Genomic DNA, 25922 nt, shown 5'->3' with positions numbered 1-25922 from the left:
GCAGAGCCGGCTGGTGCTAGCTTTGTCCCAATCCTCTCCCTCCCTGCTGAGTTCCACAGCAACAACACTGAGGCTAAGAAGGAGGAAGCTGGGAGCCAGGGCCAATGCCTAGACTTATTGGAAGTACAAAGGCAGGTGGGTGAGGGCTGGCTGATGGCAGAATGAGGGTGGTAGTGCAGAGACCCATTCGCCGTGATCAACTCCCGCCTGGAAACCAATGTCCCCACTGTGGAAGGATGTGTGGATCCAGAACTGGCCTACACAGTCGCTTATGGACTCATTGTTAAAATCGTGTTTATGGAAAGACAATCTCACTCGGCTACAAGTGATCGCCAAAGAAGAAGACGACCCTACTGGGAAAGCCCCCACTGAGGAGGATTGAACCACCAGTGCCAGCCAGTATGGGGAATTGACAAGGATGATGGGAGTTGTAGTCCAGCAGCATTATAAGCAACTATCCAGCTTTTAAAAAACATCTGAAGGGAGCCCTGTTTGGGGAAGTTTTCAATGTTTAACGCTGTATTGTGTTTTTAATATTCGATTTGGAGCCGCCCAGAGTAGCTGGGGAAACCCAGCCAGATGGGCGGGGTATAAATATATTATTATTATTATTATTATTATTATTATTATTATTATTATTATTAATTACCCTTGGGGTCCCTTCCAATTCTATGACTGTGCTCTAGAGAGTGTCCTGAACTATTGTACATTTGACTAGGAAGTTCCAAGCGGGTATGTGGATCAGTAGCGAGCAACCATCTTCCCAAAGTAAGTAAGTAAGTAAGTAAAACTTTAATACGGTCAAAGACCAGCAAAAGAATAATACAATTCAATTCATAAGTTATCTTGCTATAACCTATAATATTATTGAAAACTACACAATTTTAAAATTTTATAACATGTAACATATAACACGGCTGCTTTAATAACAGAACCTCTATCGCCTCTCCATCTTCTATGGGTTAACTAGGGTCTTTATCTTTGGTGGTTGCTTTCTTCATGGCTTGTCTTGTTCTCGCCACCAAATAGCAATATTTGCAATACAGCCCTAGTGATCTCTGTATCTGAGTCAGCTACGTTTCAGGCTTCGTTACAGAAGAAGTCTTGCAGAGAAAGTCCAGTCCCTTTGCCCTACCATGACTTTATCTGGAGCTTTGCTACTCCTCTGCAGGTAAACCGGGGAAGGTAGTCTAGCGAAAAGAAGGGAAAGCTGTAACTCGCTGGTAGAGCTTTACATGCAGAAGCTCCCAGGTTAAACCTCCGGCATCACCAGGCAGGAGGCCGGTTTGAAACCCTGGAGACTTGCTTCCTGGCAGTGTGGGCAACACTGAGGTAGATAGACCAATGGTCTGACTACTGCCAGTGTCCGTATAGTTAAAGCTATGGTTTTCCCAGTAGTGATGTATGGAAGTGAGAGCTGGACCATAAAGAAGGCTGATCGCCGAAGAATTGATGCTTTTGAATTATGGTGCTGGAGGAGACTCTGGAGAGTCCCATGGACTGCAAGAAGATCAAACCTATCCATACTTAAGGAAATCAGCCCTGAGTGCTCACTGGAAGGACAGATCCTGAAGCTGAGGCTCCAATACTTTGGCCACCTCATGAGAAGAGAAGACTCCCTGGAAAAGACCCTGATGTTGGGAAAGATTGAGGGCACAAGGAGAAGGGGACGACAGAGGATGAGATGGTTGGACAGTGTTCTCGAAGCTACGAACATGAGTTTGACCAAACTGCGGGAGGCAGTGGAAGACAGGAGTGCCTGGCGTGCTTTGGTCCATGGGGTCACGAAGAGTCGGACACGACTAAACGACTAAACAACAACAACACTGCCAGTGTGGGGAAAATAATGGGACCAAGTCCAGCTTGTGATAAGGCAGCTTCCCAAGTTCCTGTTTAAACCGGTGCTTCATTCAGAACCATGGGGACTAGACTCTCGCTTTATATGGGGAAGGGCCATAGATAGCCCAGTGGTTAGAGCATCTGCTCTGCTGTCAGCGGGTCCTGCGTTTGATCCCTGGCATCTCCACGCAGGGCTGAAGCCCTGTTGCAAGTCAGCGTAGACCAGGTTTTCCCAAACTTGGGTCTCCAGCTGTTTTGGGACTACAGTTCCCATCATCCCTGGCCGCTGGTCCTACTCGCTAGCGGTGATGGGAGTTGTAGTCCCAAAACAGCTGGAAACCCTGGTGCTGACAATGCCAAGTGAGGTGCTTCAATGGTCTGAGTCGGTATAAGGCAGCTTCCTATGTTTCTATTTAATAAAAATTCTAATTGTTGCCACGCTTCCCCCCCTCCCAACTTTGAAGTGAGGATCACGGTGGGGGGGGGGCTGCTGCTTTTGTCAGACCACCCCCCCCCTTTGTTGAACCGCCTCTGTCACTATAACAAGAAAGGCAAATGATATGCCAGACCTGGGAGGAGAGCCAAGTTCTGATGAAGAACATTGAATATTTACGGCATAATTATATGTTATAACACTGATTGCCAGAAAGGGTAAGGCGGTGTGTGTGTGTGGTGGGGTGGAAAGTTATCAACATTTGAGCATCTTGAATAAAACTATGTCCTGTTAAGCTGAAACAGATTTTGAAAACCAAAAACTGGGAGGAGGCGGAGACAAGAAAACAACATGTGATCCTAAGACTTAGGCATGATCTTCAAGGGGCTAAGTTTTAATAAGTGTACTTACTGGTGTATATGTTGTGGTAGCAGTGGGGAACCTCTCAGAAGTTCCCCCATAAAAATAATTTGCACCGGCTGCCCAAAAGCCAGCAATTAACGGCGCAACAAACCGCCCCTGCCATGTTTAAATTGCTTTCTGCTTTTCACTCTTCAACGCTAACAAGAATCAATACACTTCAAATAGGGGGGATTTCATAAAGTTTAAGTATAGAAAAGGAAAGGAACTCTATGCTAATATGATTTGGAGGCAGAAGACAGGCTTTTAAAGAACGAAAAGATGGCAACATGGGAAACGTTGCAAGAAGAAAATCAGCCTCATAGTTATGAAAATGGTTTAGTTTCCACAGTTTCGTATGTGTTTTTTTTTTATTCCAAGAATAGCATTCAGCATTTTCCCCCAACCGCAAAAACATGTAATCATAACCCCATGTTTTCATATACAGATTGTATTCTTTTCAAAAGAAAGCTCTTGAAGCAGAATGGGAAAGGAAAGAAAGTTGGATAAAACAACAGAGAAGGATCCAAATAAAAATTAAGATGACCCAAGACAAGAAACCCAGCAGTGGCTGAAAGCAAAATGGAGGCCGAGAAGAAGGAGAAGGCGGCAAACATTTGGAGTTCCCTTTACAGAAAGTAAAGCTATACAAAAGAAATGTCCTTTAAGAGGATGCTAACCCTGGATTTCAGGGACGCGGGTGGAGCTGTGGGTTAAACCACAGAGCCTAGGGCTTGCCGATCAGAAGGTCGGTGGTTCGAATCCCCGCGACGGGGTGAGCTCCCGTTGCTTGGTCCCTGCTCCTGCCAACCTAGCAGTTTGAAAGCATGCAGTGCAAGTAGATAAATAGGTACCGCTCCGGCGGGAAGTTAAACGGCGTTTCCGTGCGCTGCTCTGGTTTGCCAGAAGCGGCTTAGTCATGCTGACCACACGACCCGGAAGCTGTACGCCGGCTCCCTCGGCCAGTAAAGCGAGATGAGCGCTGCAACCCCAGAGCCATCCGCAACTGGACCTAATGGTCAGGGGTCCCTTTACCTTTAACCCTGGATTTCAGGCGTCCAGTATAAAACAGCAAAGATACACACAAGGTGCTGCAAAGCCTATTTTATCTGTTCCAGCTCTGAAAGGGGAAAGGCCTCTTTCTGGAGAAAGGATGCAGCTCAGTGGCAGAGTGTGCAAAGGGCCCCAGGAAAGAGGAGCTGCAAGGCAGTTCAAGCTCTTGAACCCCAGTAACGGAGGTCTCCTTTCTGGGCTATGCTTTCTACCTTGGCTCACCTCGTCTCCTTAGAATCATAGAGTTGGAAGAGACCACAAGGGCCATCCAGTCCAACCCCCTGCCAAGCAGGAAACACCATCAAAGCATTCTTGACATATGCCTGTCAAGCCTCTGCTTAAAGACCTCCAAAGAAGGAGACTCCACCATACTCCTTGGTAGCAAATTCCACTGCCGAACAGCTCTTACTGTCAGGAAGTTCTTCCTAATGTTTAGGTGGAATCTTCTTTCTTGAAGTTTGAATCCATTGCTCCGTGTCCATTTCTCTGGAGCAGCAGAAAACAATCTTTTCATCCTAATACAAACAAACCCAGCTTTACCAGCATATGCACCCAGACCTCCAAATCTCATTTGTGCAAAGAAACCCGGCTGTTGTCTTCGCAAACCATCTTTGACCAGGAAGGTGCCCGTTGCAGTCTAATAATTCTTCTTTCCATTTGAGACCAGTCAGTATTGTGCATTGATGATCTGTGCGATCTTGCTGCCTGGTTTCTTTATATTGTGTGTTATCTGTGTCACTTGGCTGTTTGGAAAAAAACAACCGAATGTCCACTCTCATCTCCGTAGGGAGGAAAAGTAGGATATAAATTATTTTGAACAAATAAATAGACACTTGGATTAGTCAAGAATACCATACCATTCAGTGAGAGGACATACAATGCTGTGACATCCTTACTGAGCCACGTGCCAGATCTGATCATATTTTAAAACAACTATAATTCACGTCCATCGCTCCCCTCCCCACCCCACCCCGGCAAAAAAGGGTTTCTGTTCATACCGAATCAATGGGCAACGTTCCCAATTAAAGGCAACAGAGAAGGCGAGCAATCACACACATACTACAGTTTGCAGTGAAAACAAAACAAAACCTAAAAGGAAGATTTTATTTGGAAGAGGTTGATGGAGCCAAGCGATTATGCCATGGACTTTTGGGAAAGGCTTCTGGTAGGATATAGCAAACAGGGCTAATATGGAGCAGAGATTGAATATGTGAGATGAAGGCAGCTTAAAGAACAGTGCATTGCTTAAAGTTGTGTACGATTTATTCCTGTTTTTAAGAACAAAGTCACTTCAGGGTCTTATGAATCATATAGAATCGTAGAGTTGGAAGGGACCAGTAGGGTCATCTAGCCCAACCCCCTGCAATGCAGGAATATTTTGCCGAACATGGCGCTCAAACCCACGACCCTGAGATTAAAAACCTTATGCCCTACCAAATGAGCTATCCCGTGTCCACATTATGGTACAGAAACGGTATAAACAAAACAATAAATGCCCTCCAACTTGGCCCCACAAGTTCTACCGCCATCTGTGATTTTAACAAAACTGGCCCCACAATCATAGGGTGGGGGGGGGAGCTATACTTAAAGAGAGAAAGGGATGTGAGGATTCGCAAGGCTCCTTTGAAGATGGAAAGGGAAGGAGAGAGAGCCAGCTTGCTAAATTTAAAGGTATGGGAATTGAAATAGATTTAAAGAGTATGTGTGCTGTACAGCCTCGCTTTCATTTGTACTTCTTGCCTTAAGATGCTGTTTTTTGCTTTCTTAGGAAATCTGGCAGCCAGGATCCTATTCTAAAAACAGGTCGCAAAACATTTCACGGAGATACCATTTCCACCAAGGCTTGGCCAAAATAGTGCATGGCAGGACTCTGCTGTTTCAGCTGCCGGAGACCTCGGAAAGGGCAAATATATGCTGAATGCAAGCAGAAAGAAATGATGGTTCTGGCTCTGCAGCCAATTGCTGCCCTCTGGTATCATCAGGAATATAAGGAGCCACCTTAAATAGCCCTTTTGGGCCAAGAAAGCAGAGTAGCAATGGAATAAATAATCAAAAACTAAGCAGAAGGACAGAAATTACTCCGTCCTTGGGACCGTGTGTGTGTGTGTGTGATACGTTAAAGAAGGAAGAGAAAATGCTAGAGGTCACTTTAAAACCAAGCAAATACTAAAACATTCAAATCAAGCCAAACATTGGATCCATTTAATGGTTTTATAGTTCAAATTAATTCTCTTCTGTGGCTCAGGCAGAAACAAAAGTATGAGATTTTCCTTTCCATCCAGGCCCCCCTTTTGGGTTGACAGCAAGATTTTAATCTTAAGTACAGAAGCAGACATGCTGTTAAACTAGCTACCAAGTTGTGCATCAAGGGTAGCAGACCAAGGGCTCGGGACGGTTTTGCAACGCTGCTTTCTTGTTGTGAAATACGGGCCCAGTGATGGGGAGAAGCCAGGGCTGAGGGTGGCGAACTGCCAGCCTCCAGCCTGGAACCTTATCTGCTCTCCCACCCAAGATCTCCAAGCTCAGTCATTGGAGCTGGACTCAAAGCCTCAAACTGAACTCCTGGCAAGAACTTCAGCTAGAAGCCAGGGCATAAAGTGCCATCTGTACTGCTTGTAGTTAATCGGGCAGACATACTTTCTCTTTAAATGTTATAATTGTGTGTTATTAAAAGCATAATTGTTGCTTTCAAAAGGAAGACGGAGGTGACTTCTCATGCGCTGTCTCCTGCAATTGTTGCATAGTCTTAAGAAAAGCAGTTTTCTTCAACCCGTTGCCTGACTAATCGGGAGATACCCTTTTAAGTCAGTCAATCAAAAGGTTTTTTGTCAATTCATCAGACTGATTAATCAACTATATATTGCAGCCCTTCGTGACCACGAGGAGTCACGGAGAGTCGGACACGACTAAACGACTAAACAACAACAAATATTGCAGCCCTAGTTACCTGCCCCTCAAAAAACCTCCCTTTAGACTTCATTCAAGAGGGCGGGAACTCGGCATGGGTCAAATAACTATCCCCCACTTGGCCTATAGAGTCAATCAAGTCCTATTGAACTTTCAAATCAGAGGAAACAGAGTGAAATTGAGTGTGGATTACCAGCATCATTAAAGCGAACAATAAAACCCTCTGCTGACTTCACTGGAGACAGGATTTTGGCGAGGGACTAAAAAAATAAACCCAAATGTTATTTAGAAATGGTGCGTAGCGGTTTATTTGGAGGGGAGGCAACTGGGGGGGGGGAGAGACCCAGGGAAGGGCCTTCAACAGGTACATGATGATATATGCTTAGTGAAGCTGCACAATGAGGCCTCCACATTCAAAGCCAGTGGGACGTCTGAAGTATTGATGCAGGAGAGCAACAATGGGAGAGGGCTTTTGCATCCATGCCCTTCATATGAGATTCCCAGAGACACCTGGAGAGCCACTAATGGACCGAGGATGCTGGGCTAGATTGACTTAGGAAGCCTCTTCTTGGGTGCTAAAGTTTACTTGCACAAATCCTACTAAAACAGGAACAGGAGCTAAGCTAAGAGCTGCCCGTTCTCTTTAGCAGGGCTTGTGCAGGAGAATTTCTGCCTCAGTTGTGCCTTTAGTATGGGCGCCATTTAGGTGGGCCAAGAGGCAGAGAGGGGAGCAAGGTTCATGGGGCAGTTCAAAAGCCTTCCCCTCTTAGGATCTACTGAAGAATGAAACTGCCCCAAAACAATATTCAACGTAGTGCTAAGAAGATCACTCCGTCAGTGCAAGCATTCCCCTCTCCTCCCGCTGTGCGCTGTTCTGGGGCTTCTCCCAACCAACGCCACCTCCAGCCAACTTGGGGGGCATGGGGGCAAAGAAGAGGGGCAAATGCCCATTGCACTAGCCGAAGTCCTTGCATAGGCTTCCGCTAGCAGGACCCATTAGTTGAATGCAACAAAACTTGTGGTCCCTTCGTTACGTAACGTTATAACGGGATAGGGAAGCATCCTGAAGAATATGCATGCGTCCTGAACATGCAAAATGAAATATGCAACATATTAATGTTCATATGTTTAACACCTGTGCATGTATAAAGTTTGTTTTATATCAGTTGTGCTGAATGGGTCACTTTAAGAAGTCAACTTTGGAGCTGTAGATTTCCATCACCAATAAAATCAATAAAATAAAATCAATACTGTACCTATCTATATAGCCTGATATTACAACATTGTTACTTTATGCAAGCAACCACTGTGTTGTGAGAGCCATAATCTTGATATACATCATATGGTATGTACACTTTGGTGCAATTGTCCATATTGGTTGTATTATTTGTTTAAAAGATGTTGAAATACCTTATTGTATTCATTCATATTATTTAGAAACATGTACCACTGACGAAGCCCAGGAGGGCGAAACAGGGTTGTGATTCCAGAAATCCTTGTCGTGGAAATGCAGCAAGCTCCCATTTGGATTCTTTGGACCTTTTGAATACACAGAGGCATATGTGGATTAGAAACAGCTCATATTTGGGACTTTATGAATGAACTGGTTTATTGGGACTTTTATTTACTTTGTCGATCTTTACATGCTCATTATATATGAGAGAAACTTTTGATATTGTGAAAAATACACTGAAGAGTATCATTTATGTGCAGCCGGTTATGCTGTGTGTGTTTGTGTTTAAGAAGATCACTCCGTCAGTGCAAGCATTCCCCTCTCCTCCCGCTGTGCGCTGTTCTGGGGCTTCTCCCAACCAACGCCACCTCCAGCCAACTTGGGGGGCATGGGGGCAAAGAGGGGCAAAGGCCCATTGCACTAGCCGAAGTCCTTGCGTAGGCTTCCGCTAGCAGGACCCATTAGTTGAATGCAACAAAACTTGTGGTCCCTTTGTTACATATAACATTATAATGGGATAGGGATGCATCCTGAAGAATATGCATGTGTGCTGAACATGCAAACTGAAATATGCAACGTATTTCATATAGTGAAATGTATTTCATATACTGAAAAATGCATGTATTTTATATATTGAAAAACACAAAACATGAGAGCTGAAATATAAGGAGTGGGCAACACACCTCTCTGCTACCCCTGAACCTGGAATGCCTCATTTCTAAGGAATATACAACACAGATCAGAGACATTTTGCATTCAACGCAGGAGCTAAACGACAATCAGCTCCTCCAACATGAAGGCGTTTCTGATCCTTACTCTTCTTAACATTGCTCGCAAAACCATCCGCAGACGTTTATACTAGGAGTGATGGATACTGGGGGAAATGTTAACCGAAGAATGAATTAACAGAAACATATTAAAAAATCCAGAAAATATAATTTCTATAATGAAAAGTCAACCAAAGTAAGCAAAGCAAACACAAAAACCCAAGAACTAACAATAAATCAGAATCAGCTATTATCATCAACCTAATGCTCTAACTCTCTTTTGGGGTACAGTATTTTCAAACAAATCTTTTTACTGTGTGGGGTTTTTTTGTTTTGCTTTGTTTTGTTAAATGCAATTACTTTAGGTAGTGGAAAAAGTCTCTGGAAGGTGTACTTTCATAGACATCAATATTGCTGGGGATTTTTTAATTTTTTTTAAGACTAAGAACCCATTTTTTAAAAAGCAAAAACAAATTAAAGCGTCCAGCTTTATTTTTTTAGTGGTTTTTTTTTCTTTTTTAAGAAAAAGCTTGTGTACACACACCTGCTACAAGTCTATCAATCTAGAGCAGGAAAACATTTCACCTCTGCATCATAACTAAGAGCAAAAGTGCTTATTAAAACATTAATCACAGTCCATTATATTCTGTCTCTCTGCCAAACATTTCCCATTACATCACTGAAAAATATCTATTAACTAAAACTTGATTCTGACAAGTTGCAGAAGTATAGAGTTCCTACAGCTCAGTAATGTACAACCCAGGGTTTTTGGTGTGTGTGTGTGTGTGTGTGTGTGTGTGTGTGTGTGTGTGTGTGAGTGAAGGTGAAGTGGGGGAAAAGTTACACAATTGATTTTGCAGTGGCATGCAAAAGCATAGGGAAGGGAGCAAGGTAGGAAGGAGATTGGCGACATTTATGACTGCAAGGGGGGGGCTGATTTAACTTGTGATTTTACTGTGAAATAATTCAAAAATTATTTCAGACCTCACCACGCTTTATTAAACACATTCACCGAAATTGAACGATATACCCAAGGCTGCCTAAACAAGTTTCAAATATTTCAGATGGATGCTGCTGAATGCAAAACTGCATTGTCTTGCAAAAAGGTAGGCCTTGTTTGGAACAGTGTCTCACAGGAAATTATAGCAAATGAAAACCACACCACCCCTGCCGTCTCCCCTCCAACAAGGTAGGATTTATGTTTTTACATTTAAAGCCAGTTGTGCAAAGGAACAAAAATACAGCCGTGCTACCTTCTAGCCTTGACAATGGCTAATCTGTAAATTCTGCATATGTTCAAGTCATTATTTTATTATTAGAAACATTACAAGGCTTCGAGACGTTCCGAGTCCAAAACTCAAAAAACACATTTCTTAACATTGCAGGCAAGGCCAGGAAATGTATTTACTTACTAACTGCCTGGAATTTCTTTGAAGGTATTAAAGCTGAATAAAAACACACACAAACACAAATACTGCTTTACCAAGACATAGAGGAGCAACCACTTTCGTTATTAGTAGAGTGAATTTTTCGTTCCTGCCTCATAATGCTAGAAGTTGGAGGCGTCCAATGATGCTGAATGTTGGAAGATTCAAGACAGACAAGGTTTAAGTAGGAAACTCACTCTCATAAGAAGCAGTGGTGGCCACTAATTTAGATGGCTTTAAGAGAGGAATGGGCAAATTCATGGAGGGTAAGGCGATCAATGGCTACTAGCCATTGACGACTATGTTCTTCATCTGATTGTGACTTGTTGGGATTTAGAAGTGGAGAGAGAGATATGCACTCAGATCCTACTTCAGGACTTTCTACAGACATCTGGCTAGCCAGTGTAAGAACAGAGTTTTGGGACTAGATGAGCCATTGACCTGATCCAGCAGGCTTTTTCTCCTTGATTTTGTATTAAGGAACAAACACGGTACAATTTAGATCTCCAGGCTTGCGATCATGCTAAATTAAAGACTGCTTTATGCCCGGCGCCTAAGTGTATTGGTCAACCAGCTCTCTGTGTGACAGAGCAACAGAGACATGTCTCTCCCCTACATAAAGAACATAACATGCTGCGTTTGTAAGAAAGCTCTTCCCAAAGAGAAAATACTACCTCGGAACATGCCACTAAGGAAGGAAAGCTTAAAACAGGGAGGCTTACTGTCTGAATGATACAGACACCTGAAACTTTTTGAAGACTGGGAAACACTTTTATTGTCAAAGGAAGGACTCTCAAGTTGGGCTTCTCAAAGTGCAGGAGAAGGAAGATTGCAGGAGGTGGACCAACCTTTTTGCCAACTTAGCGGGGAGTCCAATGGGTGCCCTTGCGCTCACGGAAAAGCTTTTGGTCCCGCTGACAGCTTTGTTAATGGAAGAGGAAGGAGTTCACTCTTCTCAATATGGCCCCCCAAAAAACCACCTCTACCCTGTGTCCCAAAGGGTGATTTTAAGAGGTGGCAGGAGATGCAGGGAGGAGAGGGAAATTGGCAAAAATCGCCTCCTTTCCCCTCCAGTTAACAGAGTATCCACTGGGTCAAAAGCTCACCTGGTGAATACAAGGGCATATTGACTTGGTTTCCCTGCCCCAATTTAGATGATAATGTTTAGCCCAACTAAGTTTTTATTTTGGTATGAGCTTTCGTGTGCATGCACACTTCGTCAGATACACTGAAACAGAATCCACCAAACCCTTATGTATAGTCAGAGTATACATAAGGGTTATGAATATACATAAGGGTTTGGTGGATTCTGTTTCAGTGTATCTGACGAAGTGTGCATGCACACGAAAGCTCATACCAAAATAAAAACTTAGTTGGTCTTTAAGGCGCTACTGAAGGAATTTTTTATTTTGCTTCGACTCAGACCAACACGGCTACCTACCTGTAACTAATGTTTAGCCCAGTTGCATTGGGGGGGGGGCTCCTGCTCGTTCTGAAGGTGGGGCAGCTGAACTTCTGCCCCACTTCTGCCTCAAAGTCCTTTCCTGATAGCACCAGCATTCCATGACTGATCTTTTCATAAAATTTCGAAGGAGCCATCAAAATGCCTTGGAAGATGATTTGAAAGCCACTAGCTTTTCAGCGCCATCCTACCCAACATTCCACAAACCCATTCCTTTCTTGCCCTGAATTTCCAACACTTTCGGCCACTGAAAAGTGACCGCCTGTAACTTCAGCAAAACACCAAGACCTTGCTACCCTCCTACAACACACACACACAAAAACCCAGAGACTATTCCAGAATAAAATGGTATAATTACATTTCCTACAGTGACCTTGTAATCTCTGGAGTATTTACTCTAGACTAAACAACCCCCTTCAGCTGCCCTGTGTCTGATTGTCAATGAAAGAAGCTTGTTTGACAACTGCTCAGAGCAGAAACCTTTTTTTCCCCCATGATTGCATTTTTTTTTAAAAAAAAAGGAAAGGGTCGGAGAAAGCACATATTACTGGAGAAGCATTCAGAGCACACCGGCTCATGTGAGATCAATGAGTTAATTCTGAAGCCGAACGCCAACAAAAACAATTACTGGGGACATTCTCCTGTCAGGTCCAGGCTTCTGAGGTTAATTTAGTGGTAACATGCACAGCTGAAGCCAACTTGGAATATAAGTAACTGCACAGTCTGGTGTAGGCTTCTCCCCCCCTTTCCTTTATACATTTTCCATATTCTTGGGTTTTATCATCCTCCCGGGGCCGTTAACAGCTACAGAACCCACACTAGGCCCACAGGTGGGCGGACAGGAAGGAGAAAAATTCTGTTTCATAAGCGGCCCGCTCCTAACATATTCCGTTAACGACCTTGACAGAAGTGCTCCTTGAAGAGAGAAGAGGAGAAAGCTCCATATACTGCAGGGTGCCATTTGAAAAGCCCAGAAGACCTCTTACCAGAAACGTCCCAACTTCTCCAAACAGCTCCGGGCTTCCTGCAGGAGGCCACGTTGCTGTCCTTGGTTGCCGTTCAGCTGGCCAAGCCTCCGCTATCTGCTTCCCTCGTTATTTGGGAAGAAAACAGGCTCTCGTTGGTTCCAGTCCATCACCTCACCATCAAAGCAGGGTCACTCCAAACATTCATGAAGGCCAAATGAACCTGTTCCTAGAAATCAGGGGTTGCGATCCAGCTCCTGCCGTGCGAAACTCATCTTTTCGGCAACTCTGGGGTGTCCCTGGAGAGGACCCCCAGGGTCCCATCAGAAGGCCCATCCAGTCTGTTCAAAGGGGCAAGGGAATGTGAGGAGGCTCCCGCCAGATGTGTATCTGCACCTCGTTCCCAATGTGTGCATTAGCCCAGCTTCTGCACCTGATTCTCTCTCCATTGCTGGCCTGGGACAATTTCACTGTTATTTGTTGATGCCTATTGAATCATTCTGATGCTTGCTCTTCCATAGCGCTATCCATATGGAAAGTGAATTAAACATATTTTTCGCATTCTCTTCCCAAGTGCAGTGCAGAGGTAGGACAAGGAGGAGGAGGAGGAGGAGGCAGTTTCATTGGACTGATCTCATGATGTGAACATTTGTTCAACCATGGAGTAGCGAGTCCTACTGATTCAGAGAAAGCTCCAGGTGCCAAATTCTGCCTTTTGCACCACTCTCATGACAGCACTGGCTAGGGATCTTGTAGTCCTCCTGATGATCATAGAATCATAGAGTTGGAAGGGACCCCAAGGGTCATCTAGTCCAACCCCCTGCAATGCAGGAATCTCAGCTAAAGCATCCATGACAGATGGCCATCCCAACCTCTGCTTAAAAACCTCCAAGGGAGGAGTCCACAACCTCCTGAGGGAGACCGTTCCACTCTCAGACAGCTCTTACTGCCAGAATGTCTTTCCTGGTGTTTACTCGGAATCTCTTTTCTTCCAACTTGAAGCCATGGGTTGGACTACAACTCCCCTCAGCCCAAACCAGCATGGGAAATGGTATGGGATGGTGCGAACCGTAGTCCAACCAAGGTTCCCCAGCCTTGCATTTCAGCCTGGAAAGGCTCTTGATTTACATTTCATTTACATTTCAGCCTGGGTCCTTGGGTAGCAGCTGTGGCTAGGAGTGCTTTTGCTCGGCTTAAGCTAGAACGACAGCTGCAATGAGAGGACTGATTTGGCCACTGCCACTCATGCCTTACTTGTTTATTTATTGGCCAGTCTTCAATCATGGCTCTCAGGGTTGCTTCCAATAAAACCACAAAAAGTACAATAAAGAAGAAAACCCAACACAGCATACAAATCGCAGCAGGCAGATAAAAAAATCTCGCAGCCAGAAGAACATCACAACAGACACAGTCCTAGCCGCATCCAAGATGAATTAGTGGAGGTTCCTTTGAAAAGGTGGTGCAAAACAGGGCAGTAAAGAAGCAGCGCATGCTATGACCTCTACTTTAAAAGCAGTTACATAGGCTTCAAATAGTTTCCAAACCAAAATTCAAATGACTGATCTATCACCACCTTCAAAGCCCTAAACTGGCCTCCTCAGAACCTGCTATCTTCAAGATACTTCGGGAGTCATTGGCTGGGGCTGATAGGAATTGTAGTCCAAAACTGGATGGAGAACACTTCCCTAAACAGTTTAAGATCCAGATACTTAGAATCATAGAATCATAGAGTGGAAGAGACCACAAGGGCCATCCAGTCCAACCCCCTGCCGAGCAGGAAACACCATCAAAGCATTCTCAACATATGCCTGTCAAGCCTCTGCTCCAAAGAAGGAGACACCACCACACTCCTTGGTAGCAAATTCCACTGCCGAACAGCTCTTACTGTCAGGAAGTTCTTCCTAATGTTTAGGTGGAATCTTCTTTCTTGAAGTTTGAATCCATTGCTCCGTGTCCGCTTCTCTGGAGCAGCAAAAACAATCTTTCTCCCTATATGACATCCTTTCATATATTTGAACATGGCTATCATATCACCCCTTAACCTTCTCTTCTTGAAGGACCGTCTCCTAAATGAACCCGCTGATACCATGTTCTTTGGATGAGGTCCTGCTCAGTGTTTCACCACGGATGGAAGACTGGCTGGTCTGCAATGGCTGTGTCATTCAAACTCTGGGAGAGTGGCTGTGTCACTCTCTGTTCAGTTCTTCCTTTGATGTTGTCTTGATTCAAGATGGAAACAGTATTCTTCCAAACGGCTTTTGGCCTGTAATCTGAAGTCACTTCCCATTTGATAGTGATGCTTTTCTGCTCAGTTGTTTTTGCTTTATTGCGATTCATTAAGCGTGCCAGATGCCTATCACAATAGCTCAGTGATGTAGATAGAACCTGTAGCTCATGAGACAAATTAGGCCCAGCGGGGGCCCCAGTTTGGCCCACAAGGCCATTTCCCCCAAACCAAGCCCACGTGCCCCACACCTGACATTGTATGAGTTGTCAGGAGTGGGGCAGGTAAAGACACAGCTACAAAGGAACAACTGGGTGCCTTGAAGCATGGTCCTGATTGTTCCTTGCCAGCGCTGATCAGTGCTTACAGCAAGCAGCACAAGGAAATACTTCCTTTGGCTGTGCCGCTTGAAATCAACCCATGTGGGCAAAGGAGTGTTTCCTATGACGTCACTGTGATGTCACGTGTTTGACAAAGTGGTCTATGGGCTTGGAGGACACTATGATACTATCTGACATCTGGATCCAGTTCTCCATCCCTGCAGTAGCCTCTAGGCAGATTACAATAAAATAAGAACAGTTTGTTGTTCTTTCTGTCCTTTTTTCATTGTTGTTACTGGGCTGTTGTTGTTTAGTCATTTAGTCGTGTCCGACTCTTCGTGACCCCATGGACCATAGCACGCCAGGCACTCCTGTCTTCCACTGCCTCCCGCAGTTTGGTCAAACTCATGTTCGTAGCTTCGAGAACACTGTCCAACCATCTTGTTCTCTGTCGTCCCCTTCTCCTAGTGCCCTCCATCTTTCCCAACATCAGGGTCTTTTCCAGGGAGTCTTCTCTTCTCATGAGGTGGCCAAAGTATTGGAGCCTCAGCTTCAGGATCTGTCCTTCCAGTGAGCACTCAGGGCTGATTTCCTTAAGAATGGATAGGTTTGATCTTCTTGCAGTCCATGGGACTCTCAAGAGCAGGGGTCCCCAGACTTACCGGCGTTTGGGCCGGTTCCCACTGCGCCGATCGCGCGGCGGGCCGGAGGACGGGGGAGCGCGCGCCTGTGCGGGCCGGCGGGCGGGGGTGGAAAAAGCGCCGAAAATCCGTTGTGCGCATGCGTATGGGCCTCCCCCGACCCGGAAGTGCACCAGAAATGACCTCTTCCGGGTCGGGAGAGGCCCATACGCATGCGCACAAAGGATTTTCGGCGCTTTTTTCCCGACCCGGAAGAGCGCTGTTGCAGGCCAATTGGGCCGCATCCGGCCCCCGGGCCGTAGTTTGGGGAACCTCTGCTCAAGAGTCTCCTCCAGCACCATAATTCAAAAGCATCAATTCTTCGGCAATCAGCCTTCTTTATGGTCCAGCTCTCACTTCCATACATCACTACTGGGAAAACCAGTAGCTTTAACTATACGGACCTTTGTCGGCAAGGTGATGTCTCTGCTTTTTTACTGGGCTACAGTAGTTTTAATCTCATTTTGTTAAGGTGCTTCAGAAGGTGCTTCAGAACGTAAAAAGCAGAGTGTAACTAAATGGCGGAGCAAGGGTGGAAGCCCCAGCATGGCCGAGATCCTACTTTGTAAAACGCTGGGCATATTGATCCACTCTTAGATGGACGAGTCAACAGAACCACCCAACACAAACTTTGGATTCCAAAAAAGTGCCAGATGGCGACTCAAGAGTGGAGTGGGGAGCGGACGGGAATATTTATCTAAATACATAAAAGGGATAAGCTTACGTTAGTAGCATAGGAAAATCTCAGCTGCCAACAGAGCAGTCTTGGGAACCTCATTCAGCACTTAGCACTGGGGAAACTCAGCCCTCATTGGCAAAACATTAACTTGTGTTTCCATCTCGTCTGGAGCAAATTAGTGTAATTGGCAGTGCCAGAGAGAGAGAGAGCGGTGCCACTTGGGAGCCGCATGGATATTGTAATCCTTCTTTTTATCCCGCAATAGAAAATATTCTGCTGTATTTCACAAAAACCATAGGCAACGTGTTAAAATTAATTTTGTTCTTCTTTCCAAGTAAGACACAAACAAGAAAGCGACAGAAGGCTTCAGTCATCAACACCGCTACCCTGTTCATAAAATGTGATACGCAAATGTTTTGGCTACACAAATATTTATTTGACTAAAAGAAGACTATTCACACACAAGAGGGAGGTTTGCAGAAGAGTGTGTGCATGTGCCTATAAACAAATTGGGGGTGGGGTGGGGAATTAAGAGGGCAAAAAACATTCAGCCAGGACTGAGCACACCCAGTGGGCACTAAATGATGACTGTCGAGGGGTGGGGTGGACGGAACAGGAGGGCAGGAAGTGGAATAGAGTATTCTGGAATAGGGCATGGTTAGCTGCTTGGAACCCTGAACAAGCAACGTTTTATTGCAGGTCTTACTTGTACCCATTTAATACTAAACTTCTCCCTTTCTCGCCTTTGCCCTGCCATCTTGTCCACGCACAAGATCTACAAGTTTCCTAAAAAACCCACACAGGAAAAATGGATATGTGTTAAATCTTGTTTGATGACTATCTCAGAAGCTGCGACAAAAGACAAAGAGAGAAGAAAACATCTAGAGGGATTGTTGGAAAAAATCGGGACTATTGTGGATTACAGCAAGATTTTGATATCAGGATTAGGATGGCAATGCGAACAGTTATCTAGAATCCCCAGACACTGAAGCATGGGAAGCCTAAAAATTTTTATGATTTGGCATAATAATTGGCTTAATTGATATGTATGTGTATAATTGGATATAATTGAAATAATTGAATTGTGTTTTAATTGGAAAATTTAATAAAAAGTATTTTAAAAATAAAAGATCTACAAGTTTCCACATTCTCTAGCTTCATGAAATCCCTTCCATAGCAAGAAACCTGTGTGCATTTGGCACAACAGTGCCTCTACACCCAGAGAGAGACACACCCGTGTGCATCTGCCACCTGCCCACCCACAGATTCTGGGCTGCGTTGAAGGGAACACAAGTGCGCTGGGCCTCATTGTCACCTTGCATGAACCGAGTGAGCCCATGGGGTGCATCTGGCAGTCCCCCATGGCTGTGCAACGCAGGGGTAAACAGCTTGGCTTGGGTAGGAGTCCTGAGCAGCCAGGAAAGTCTGTTCACCGTTACTGACTCTCTCATTGAGGAATCCTTGACACATCTCCGTGGAACCCCAGGATTCCTTTGGAACCTGGCTTGAAAACCACGGCATTAGAACATAAAGACCGGCGCCATTTCACTTTGCTGTTTGTTCTTTCCCCCCCCCCTTGTTTAAACAAATCTCACTGTTAGTCATGGGCTACAGCAAAAACTTCGCATTCCTAAAATAATATTGCAACTTGATTACTACAATTTATTGCTTACTAGCCAGTTTCCCAAAGCGATGTGCAGACCTCAGCTTCTTCAAGTCTCAGGAGCAAAGGCCTCCCTCCCCCCCAACCCTCCGGGTTCCCCCCCCCTTCCCACCCACCCACCCCTTTTTGCTGCCAGTGCAGCGTATTACTTTTGTCCTGCAGCTTTCTGAAAAAAATTACTTCTGGTAGCATTTTCTATTGATTTTTGGAGACATTGTTTATTACTTTCAGGGCATTTCATGAGATGGGTCTTTCAAAAATATATTCCTGCCTGTCTAATATCCTTCCACAGCGGACTTCCTGCAGCCTTATCAGCAAAATCACTGTACCTTTCGCTGAACAGTTCGAGCCAGGTGGGGAGGAACAGAACTCTTAGGCCTTAGCTACGGGGCCATGGATGATGGAGCCAGTGTTGTAGTGTAGTGGTTAGAGTCCTGGACTGGGACCTGGGAGACCAGGGTTCAAATCCCTACTCACCCATTCATTCATTCATTTTCTATGTTGGCCTTCATCTGCAAGATCTCAAGACAGTTTGCAACACAAAAATACAAGATAAAAACTCAAAATGCACAATAAAAACACGAACAAAACACACACACACACACACACACACACACACACACACACACACACACACACACCAATAAGCCCCCACCCCCTGGGTGACCTTGGGCCAGTCACAGTTTCTTAGCCTGACCTACCTCACAGGGTTGTTTCAAGGATAAAATTGGCAAGCGGGGGTGGGGCAGGGACAGGAGGGGAGAGAGCCATGCGCACTGCTTTGAGCTCTTGGGGAAAAGAGCAGGCTATAAATAGAATGAACGAAGCTCTGGAGCAGGAACAGCCAATATGATGCTTTCTGAGTGTTCGAAAATAGATGGGCACCAGGCACATTTTGCACCTGGCTATTGACCACTTGCGACCAAGTGCAGATGCCGGGGTGCCAGGAGGGCGCTTGAGATCTCCACCATCTGGAGGTGCATGCCTAGGGATCCTTGGATCTTAACTGTTTTCACACACTGATACCACTTCCTGTAGAATTCTGCCCGTTATATTTTATTTGCACAACCAGAATGAATTTCAGGAACCAAAATGCTTCTGCTGTGCAGCCTGAGCAGGAGCAGTGAACAACATCATAGTGAATTGTTGTCGCTTGTCTTCACTTACCACACCCCACTGCCCTACTCACAATTGTGAAGACTATCCCTACATTATGAATGGTCTGTGTCACCCTTCAGAAAAAGAGGTCAGAATAGCCCAATAAATATATATGGACTGTCCCTGGATTAAGTGACTTTTCTTCTTTAAGTTCTCAAAGCTCTTCACCTCCTTCTCTCCTTTCTCTGAGGACCACTCGTAGCCGACTAAGATTGTCTTCCATGAACAAGGTCTTAACCAGGGATCAGCAAACTTTTTCAGCCGTGGGCCAGTCCACTGTCCCTCAGACCTTGTGGGGGGCCGGACTATATTTTGAAGAGAAAAAAATATGAACGAATTCCTATGGCCCACAAATAACCCAGAGATGCTTTTAAAATAAAAGGACACGTTCCACTCATGCAAAAACACCAGGCAGGCCCCACAAATAACCCAGAGATGCATTTTAAATAAAAGAACACAGTCTACTCATGTAAAAACACGCTGATTCCCGAACCATCCGCGGGCCGGATTTAGAAGGCGATTGGGCCGCATCCGGCCCCCAGGCCTTAGTTTGGGGACCCCTGGTCTTAACAGTGAGTCCTTAAGTGACTGTGGAGGCCAATTCTGGATCCACACATCCTTCCACAGTGGGGACATAGGTTTCTGGGCGGGAGTTGATCATGGTGTGGATTCGCCACACGCGTCTTCCTCTTAGCGGAATTTCTCCCTTTCATCCTGAGTTCAAGCATCTTCAATGCCCATGACAGCTTTGATAAAGGCTGTTCTCCAACTGGGGCACTCACAGGCCAGTGTTTCCCAGTTGTCGGTGTTTATACTACTTTTTAAGGATTTACCTTGAGAGAGCCTTTAAACCTCTTTTGTTGACCACCAGCATTATGTTTTCCACTTATAAGTTCGGAGTAGAAGTAGTTGCTTTGGAAGTCGATAATCAGGCGTCCAAACAACATGACCAGTCCAACAAAGTTGATGTTGAAGAATCATTGCTTCAACACTGGTGAGCTTTGCTTCTTCCCAGTACACTGGCATTAGTTTGCCTGTCTTCCCAAGTGATGCGAACAAATTTTGGAAACACCGTTGCTGGAATCTTTCAAGAAGTTGGAGATGGTGTTTACAAGTGGTCCACGTTTCACAAGAGTACAGTAAGGTTGGTAGTACTACAAGCATTTTGGTTTCCCTGTGAATGTCCCGGTTCTCAAACAACCTGCACTTCAATCAGGAGAAAGCTAGCTCACAGTTGTCATCTGAAATAGCCAGATGTTTAATAAGACTTCAGAGCTGTCTTGCCCCAAAATGGCAACCAGGCATTCCATTTTGGCGACTGTGACCTTGGATTAAAGAGCCACTTGGCGCCCAGTTTATCTAGCTGAGTTTCTAACGCTGCGCCTTCCAGATGGCACTGGAGGCCAACTCCAACTAAGCCCGCCAACAGGGCAAAATCATCAGAAATGATGAGAGCTGCAGTCCAGCGAAATGTGGGGTGTCTCATAGAATCATAGAGTTGGAAGAGACCACGAGGGCCATCCAGTCCAACCCCCTGCCAAGCAGGAAACACCATCAAAGCATTCTTGACATATGCCTGTCAAGCCTCTGCTTAAAGACCTCCAAAGAAGGAGACTCCACCACACTCCTTGAGAGCAAATTCCACTGCCGAACAGCTCTTACTGTCAGGAAGTTCTTCCTAATGTTTAGGTGGAATCTTCTTTCTTGAAGTTTGAATGCATTGCTCCGTGTCCGCTTCTCTGGAGCAGCAGAAAACAATCCTTCTCCTTCCTCCATATGACATCCTTTCATATATTTGAACATGGCTATCATATCACCCCTTAGCCTTCTCTTCTCCAGGCTAAACATACCCAACTCCCTAAGCCGTTCCTCATAAGGCATCATTTCCAGGCCTTTGACCATTTTGGTTGCCCTCTTCTGGACACGTTCCAGCTTGTCAGTATCCTTCTTGAACTGTGGTGCCCAGAACTGGACACAGTACTCCAGGTGAGGTCTGACCAGAGCGGAATACAGTGGTACTATTACTTCCCTAGATCTAGATGCTATACTCCTATTGATGCAGCCCAGAATTGCATTGGCTTTTTTAGCTGCTGCATCACACTGTTGACTCATGTCAAGTTTGTGGTCTACCAAGACTCCTAGATCCTTTTCACATGTACTGCTCTCAAGCCAGGTGTCACCCATCCTGTATTTGTGCCTTTCATTCTTTTTGCCCAACATTTCTCCCTGTTAAAATTCATCTTGTTTGCTTTGGCCCAGTTGTCTAATCTGTTAAGGTCATTTTGAAGTGTGATCCTGTCCTCTGGGGTATTAGCCACCGCTCCCAATTTGGTGTCATCTGCAAACTTGCTCAGGATGCCCTCAAGCCCATCATCCAAGTCATTGATAAAGATGCTGAATAAGACTGGGCCCAAGACAGAACCCTGTGGCACCCCACTAGTCACTGCTCTCCAGGATGAGGAGGAGCCATTGATGAGCACCCTTGGCTCACGTTGGCTCTCCGTCTCCTCACCTAGGGTCTTGAGGTCCAGGTGCAGATAGCCACACAACAGCTACCAAAATCGGCCGGGTGTGCCTTTTGGCTCATAGTCTCTTACCCATGTTAGTTATTTGTTACAGGTACTGCTTTTAGGCAAGAGCAAGGACATTTAACAAACAGCGAATGTCACATGGTGACTTCAGGCCGTGTGCCAACAAGCATGACACAGGGAGGCTGTTTCACGTTTGGCTGCTGAAAGCCGGTTCTCAAAACTCTAGTGGAAAACACGAAATGCCAAGAGCTGAGAGATTCCTGATGCGGAATGAGAGGCCCATTCCTTACCAGCACACATTGCAACTGGTCATTAGAAATCCCAGGGCTTTGGAGGCCTAAGCAGCTGTTCTGCTAACAGGTGGCGCTTGCAAGCTCAGGCTGCACCAGGGTTGGGAAAGCTAATTAACATTTGCCTCTAATAACCTGATACACCAGATAGCGAGAAGAGAGGCAGGAAACAATACCTTTGATGTGAAACCCAAAATGTAAAGGGCTCCTCAAATAAAACAGTTGGGGCAGACCCTCAAGAAACCGAAGCAAACCCTACACAATGACATCATAATTCCTTCACCGATTTAGTGATTATTTGCAATACTTATTACGGCTTATCTGTTACATTTATATTCTGCCTTTCCTACCCAAAGAAGCAAAAGAGTGAGGAACGGATCTCCTGAACTGCTTTGTTGCATATGAAAGGTTCCACATTTAGTCTCAGCTCATCACCGTGAAGGACAAAGGCTACTGGGACAAGCGGATGGATGAGGCCAGGCCCTAGAATGATTAAGGTAAAGGATTGCTATTACGCCCCCCCCCCCCAGCTTCTGCTATGCCTACTCTCCCACCCTCCGCAACTAATACTTACAATGCGGGGCCCAAAAGTATCCTGGGGCTAAATGAGAATGACTGAAAACAGCATCGCCCTCAACCCATCCAATTCACATTCACATTCAGCATCATTTATTTTATTTTATTTTTATTTTTTGAATTTATATACCACCCTATACCCAGAGGTCTCAGGGTGGTTCACAGAAAAGATTACAAAAAATAAAATCAAAATAAGAACAAGGACCCAGTAACAACAATACCCCCCCCAAAAAAGAGCCACCTTTTAAAAGGGTATAGGATGTCAGATGTCAATCCAGTCAATCAAAGGTCTGATTATTATGATTAATAATAATAATAATACCCCACCCATCTGGCTAGGTTTCACCAGCCACTCTGGGCACCTTCCAACAAAATATTAAAAATACAATAAATCACCAAACATTAAAAACATCCTTAAAAAGGAACATTTTTGCCTGGCGCCTAAAGGTGTATAATGAAGGCGCCAGGCGAACTTCCCTAGGGAGAGTATTTCACAGATGTGGAGCCACTGCAGATGGGGAACCTGGCTGCTGAATTCTGCACCAGCTGAAGTTTCCAAACCGTATAACATATTGCAGTAATCCAACCCTGAGGTTACCAGAGCACAGACAACAGGAGTTAGGCTATCCCTGTCCAGATAGGGGCGTAGCTGGGTCACCAGCCGAAGCTGATGGAAGGCACTCCGGGCCACTGAGGCCACCTGAGCCTCAACCGACAGCAACCGATCCAGGCATACCTCCAAGCTGCAAGCCTGCCCTTTCAGAGGAAGTATAACCCCATCAAGAGCAGGCAATCTCCCACCCATCTAGTCTAGGGAACCGCCCACTAACAGTGCCTCAGTCTTATCTGGATTGAGCTTCCGTTTGTTGGCTCTCATCCAGTCCATTACGGAGGCAAGGCACTGGTCCAGCACTTCCACTGCCTCACCTGCAGATGTAAAGGAGAAATAGAGCTGAGTGTGCCCTGGGTGCTGGTATTAGGGGAGAGGGAAAGAAATCTGCAAAAAGGCCATTCATTTCTGAAGCCATGGGAAAGACCTTTCATGCAGTTGGAACTATCTCACAAATTGCACGGGGAGGCGAGCCAGTATTCCCAATCCAGGCTCAAATGGAGCTTGGACAATGGATGCTCTCCTGATGGATGGAACACACCACTGAGCTTTGGACCAGAGAGCCAGATCTAACCCCTCTCGTGGCAAAGGGCCAGCCCTGATATTTTTCCTGGCCTCCTACGGCTGGACAAATCAAGGAGCGCCCCCCCCCCGGTTTATGGAGGGGTTCTGCTCTTTAATGCCGTGCAACTGAAAATGAACAGCTACTTCTCCTCAGCTGCCAACGGCAACCTTGAAAACATGAATGCGATCCAGCCCAATCCTCAGCTGATCTATAAAAGACCAGAAAAGCAGAAAAAGGGAGCAAGAAAGAGAGAGAGAGAAAATTATATTCGGCCACCCAAACAAAACATTGATTTGGGCAGGAAGTCTAGTATTTCATTTAGGTCTGTTTTGCTTTCACTCCCCCCCCCAATCCCTTTATTTGGGGGGATAAGATGGCAAGTTTCCTGCCTGAATACCATTTCACTGACAGCGGTGTTGGTTAAAGTAAATAAATAAATAAATAAGGAAAAGCTTACCCAAATTTCCCCAACACTTCAATATCTGGAACTGGCGGCCCGTAGGTCTTCACATGCAATGGCTGATATTCGTAGAGCACTTCCTCGATCTTTGGAACAGGTCCCAACGAAATATGCTGACCCTGTTGGGAAGTTACACCAGGATGTAGAAATACTGTTACCGGTACATTTTAGGGCTTTGGTACAACGAGGGTAATGTTGACCCTTAGAACAACGCTGGGCTGAAAACATCACATCCAGCACATGCTAGCTATTATATGATCCATTTCCTGCTTCTAACTTGGCATTCTTCCCTAGGACCTCAACAGTATGGGAATAATGGTTTGGGTAAGGATAATTCTTCTGGAAGGGGAGGGGTGGAAAATAAGATTTACTAATGTCAGATTTACTGTAACTGAGTGCAGCTGCTTCCCAATGTCAACGGTGAACTAATTAGGTAAACACTTATCATTAGCAATATCAAGCAAACATTGTGCAGCAAGCCTTTTGCAATTTGTAATCAATTATTTCCTGAGAGCCCTAATTAAGAAGGGGAAGCTACTTTTAATTAATCTCTGCAGGGCTTTTTAAGATACCATGCATAATGGTTTTCAGGATGGGCTTTTTACAATGGAGTAACAGTTCATTCATTCAGCAAATTCCCATTTGTTTCATAACTGAAAAGGAGGAACACAGAGACATACTATAATAGGTTAACTTCAGATGGCACATGTGCAAGTTAACTGCTTTTGAGAAACAATAAGGACTCATTTAAAATTCCCATATCATCTGTACCATAAACTATGGTTAATCTTAACCGTGGTTAGTTGAAACAAGCCTGCTTCATAAACTATGGTTTGAAGTTGGCTTGTTTAAACTAACTGTAGTCAAGATTAACCACAGGTTTGTCTTGGTTCAAATAACACGGCAAGCTGCAGGAAATTTAGGACACTAGGAATAGCTTCCAATCTTTGCATCACAGCTATGCTAGAACAGGAGGGAGAGGAGAGCATGCAAGCCCAGGATTCACTGCAGCTCATTCCTGAAATGCTAACCTATGTTTTTAGCATCATGTCCAGAGAATTGACACCCAACTTGGTATTTGCCAGCCACGCAATCTTGTCCAATATATCACAATAGCTTCTTGTACTGAGTCAGCTTTTAAGATGCAGTTGAAATGCTACCTCCTGGCCTTTGGTGGTTCCCACATCTCCTTAAGGAGACCAACCTCAAACTTTGAGAGGCACTGGATCTATAACATCAGAGGCTATGGAGCTGACGGGAACCAGAGGAAGGTGAAGGCTGGTGATGGAATGGTGCTACTGGCATTCAAATTTCTCGCCACCAGAGACCAGCTCCTTTGGGAGAAGAGCAGATTATATTGCTCCGATTCCTGCTGCTCACTGACAGACAGGGCCGTCTTAAGCGCCCTGGCGCCGTGGAGCGACGGGTCCCTCCGGCGCCCCCCCCCCCGCCCAGTTTCCC

The 25922-nt window shown here is 45.3% G+C and overlaps 1 protein-coding gene across 1 annotated transcript in view; it reads right to left on the bottom strand.

Annotated features, from left to right (window-relative positions):
* The window catches only part of MNAT1 (MNAT1 component of CDK activating kinase), a 126203-nt gene that overhangs the window by 17181 nt on the left and 83100 nt on the right, over positions 1-25922 (bottom strand). The window contains exon 7 of the mRNA XM_035104252.2: positions 24459-24580. Coding sequence (XP_034960143.1) covers positions 24459-24580 — 122 coding nt within the window. The remainder of the gene's footprint in view (positions 1-24458; positions 24581-25922) is intronic.

Source organism: Zootoca vivipara, chromosome 1 (assembly GCF_963506605.1).
Source record: "Zootoca vivipara chromosome 1, rZooViv1.1, whole genome shotgun sequence".
Classification (NCBI taxonomy): Eukaryota; Metazoa; Chordata; class Lepidosauria; order Squamata; family Lacertidae; genus Zootoca; species Zootoca vivipara.
The sequence above is the reverse complement of the archived record's forward strand: the minus strand, read 5'-3'. Positions and strand labels throughout refer to the sequence as shown.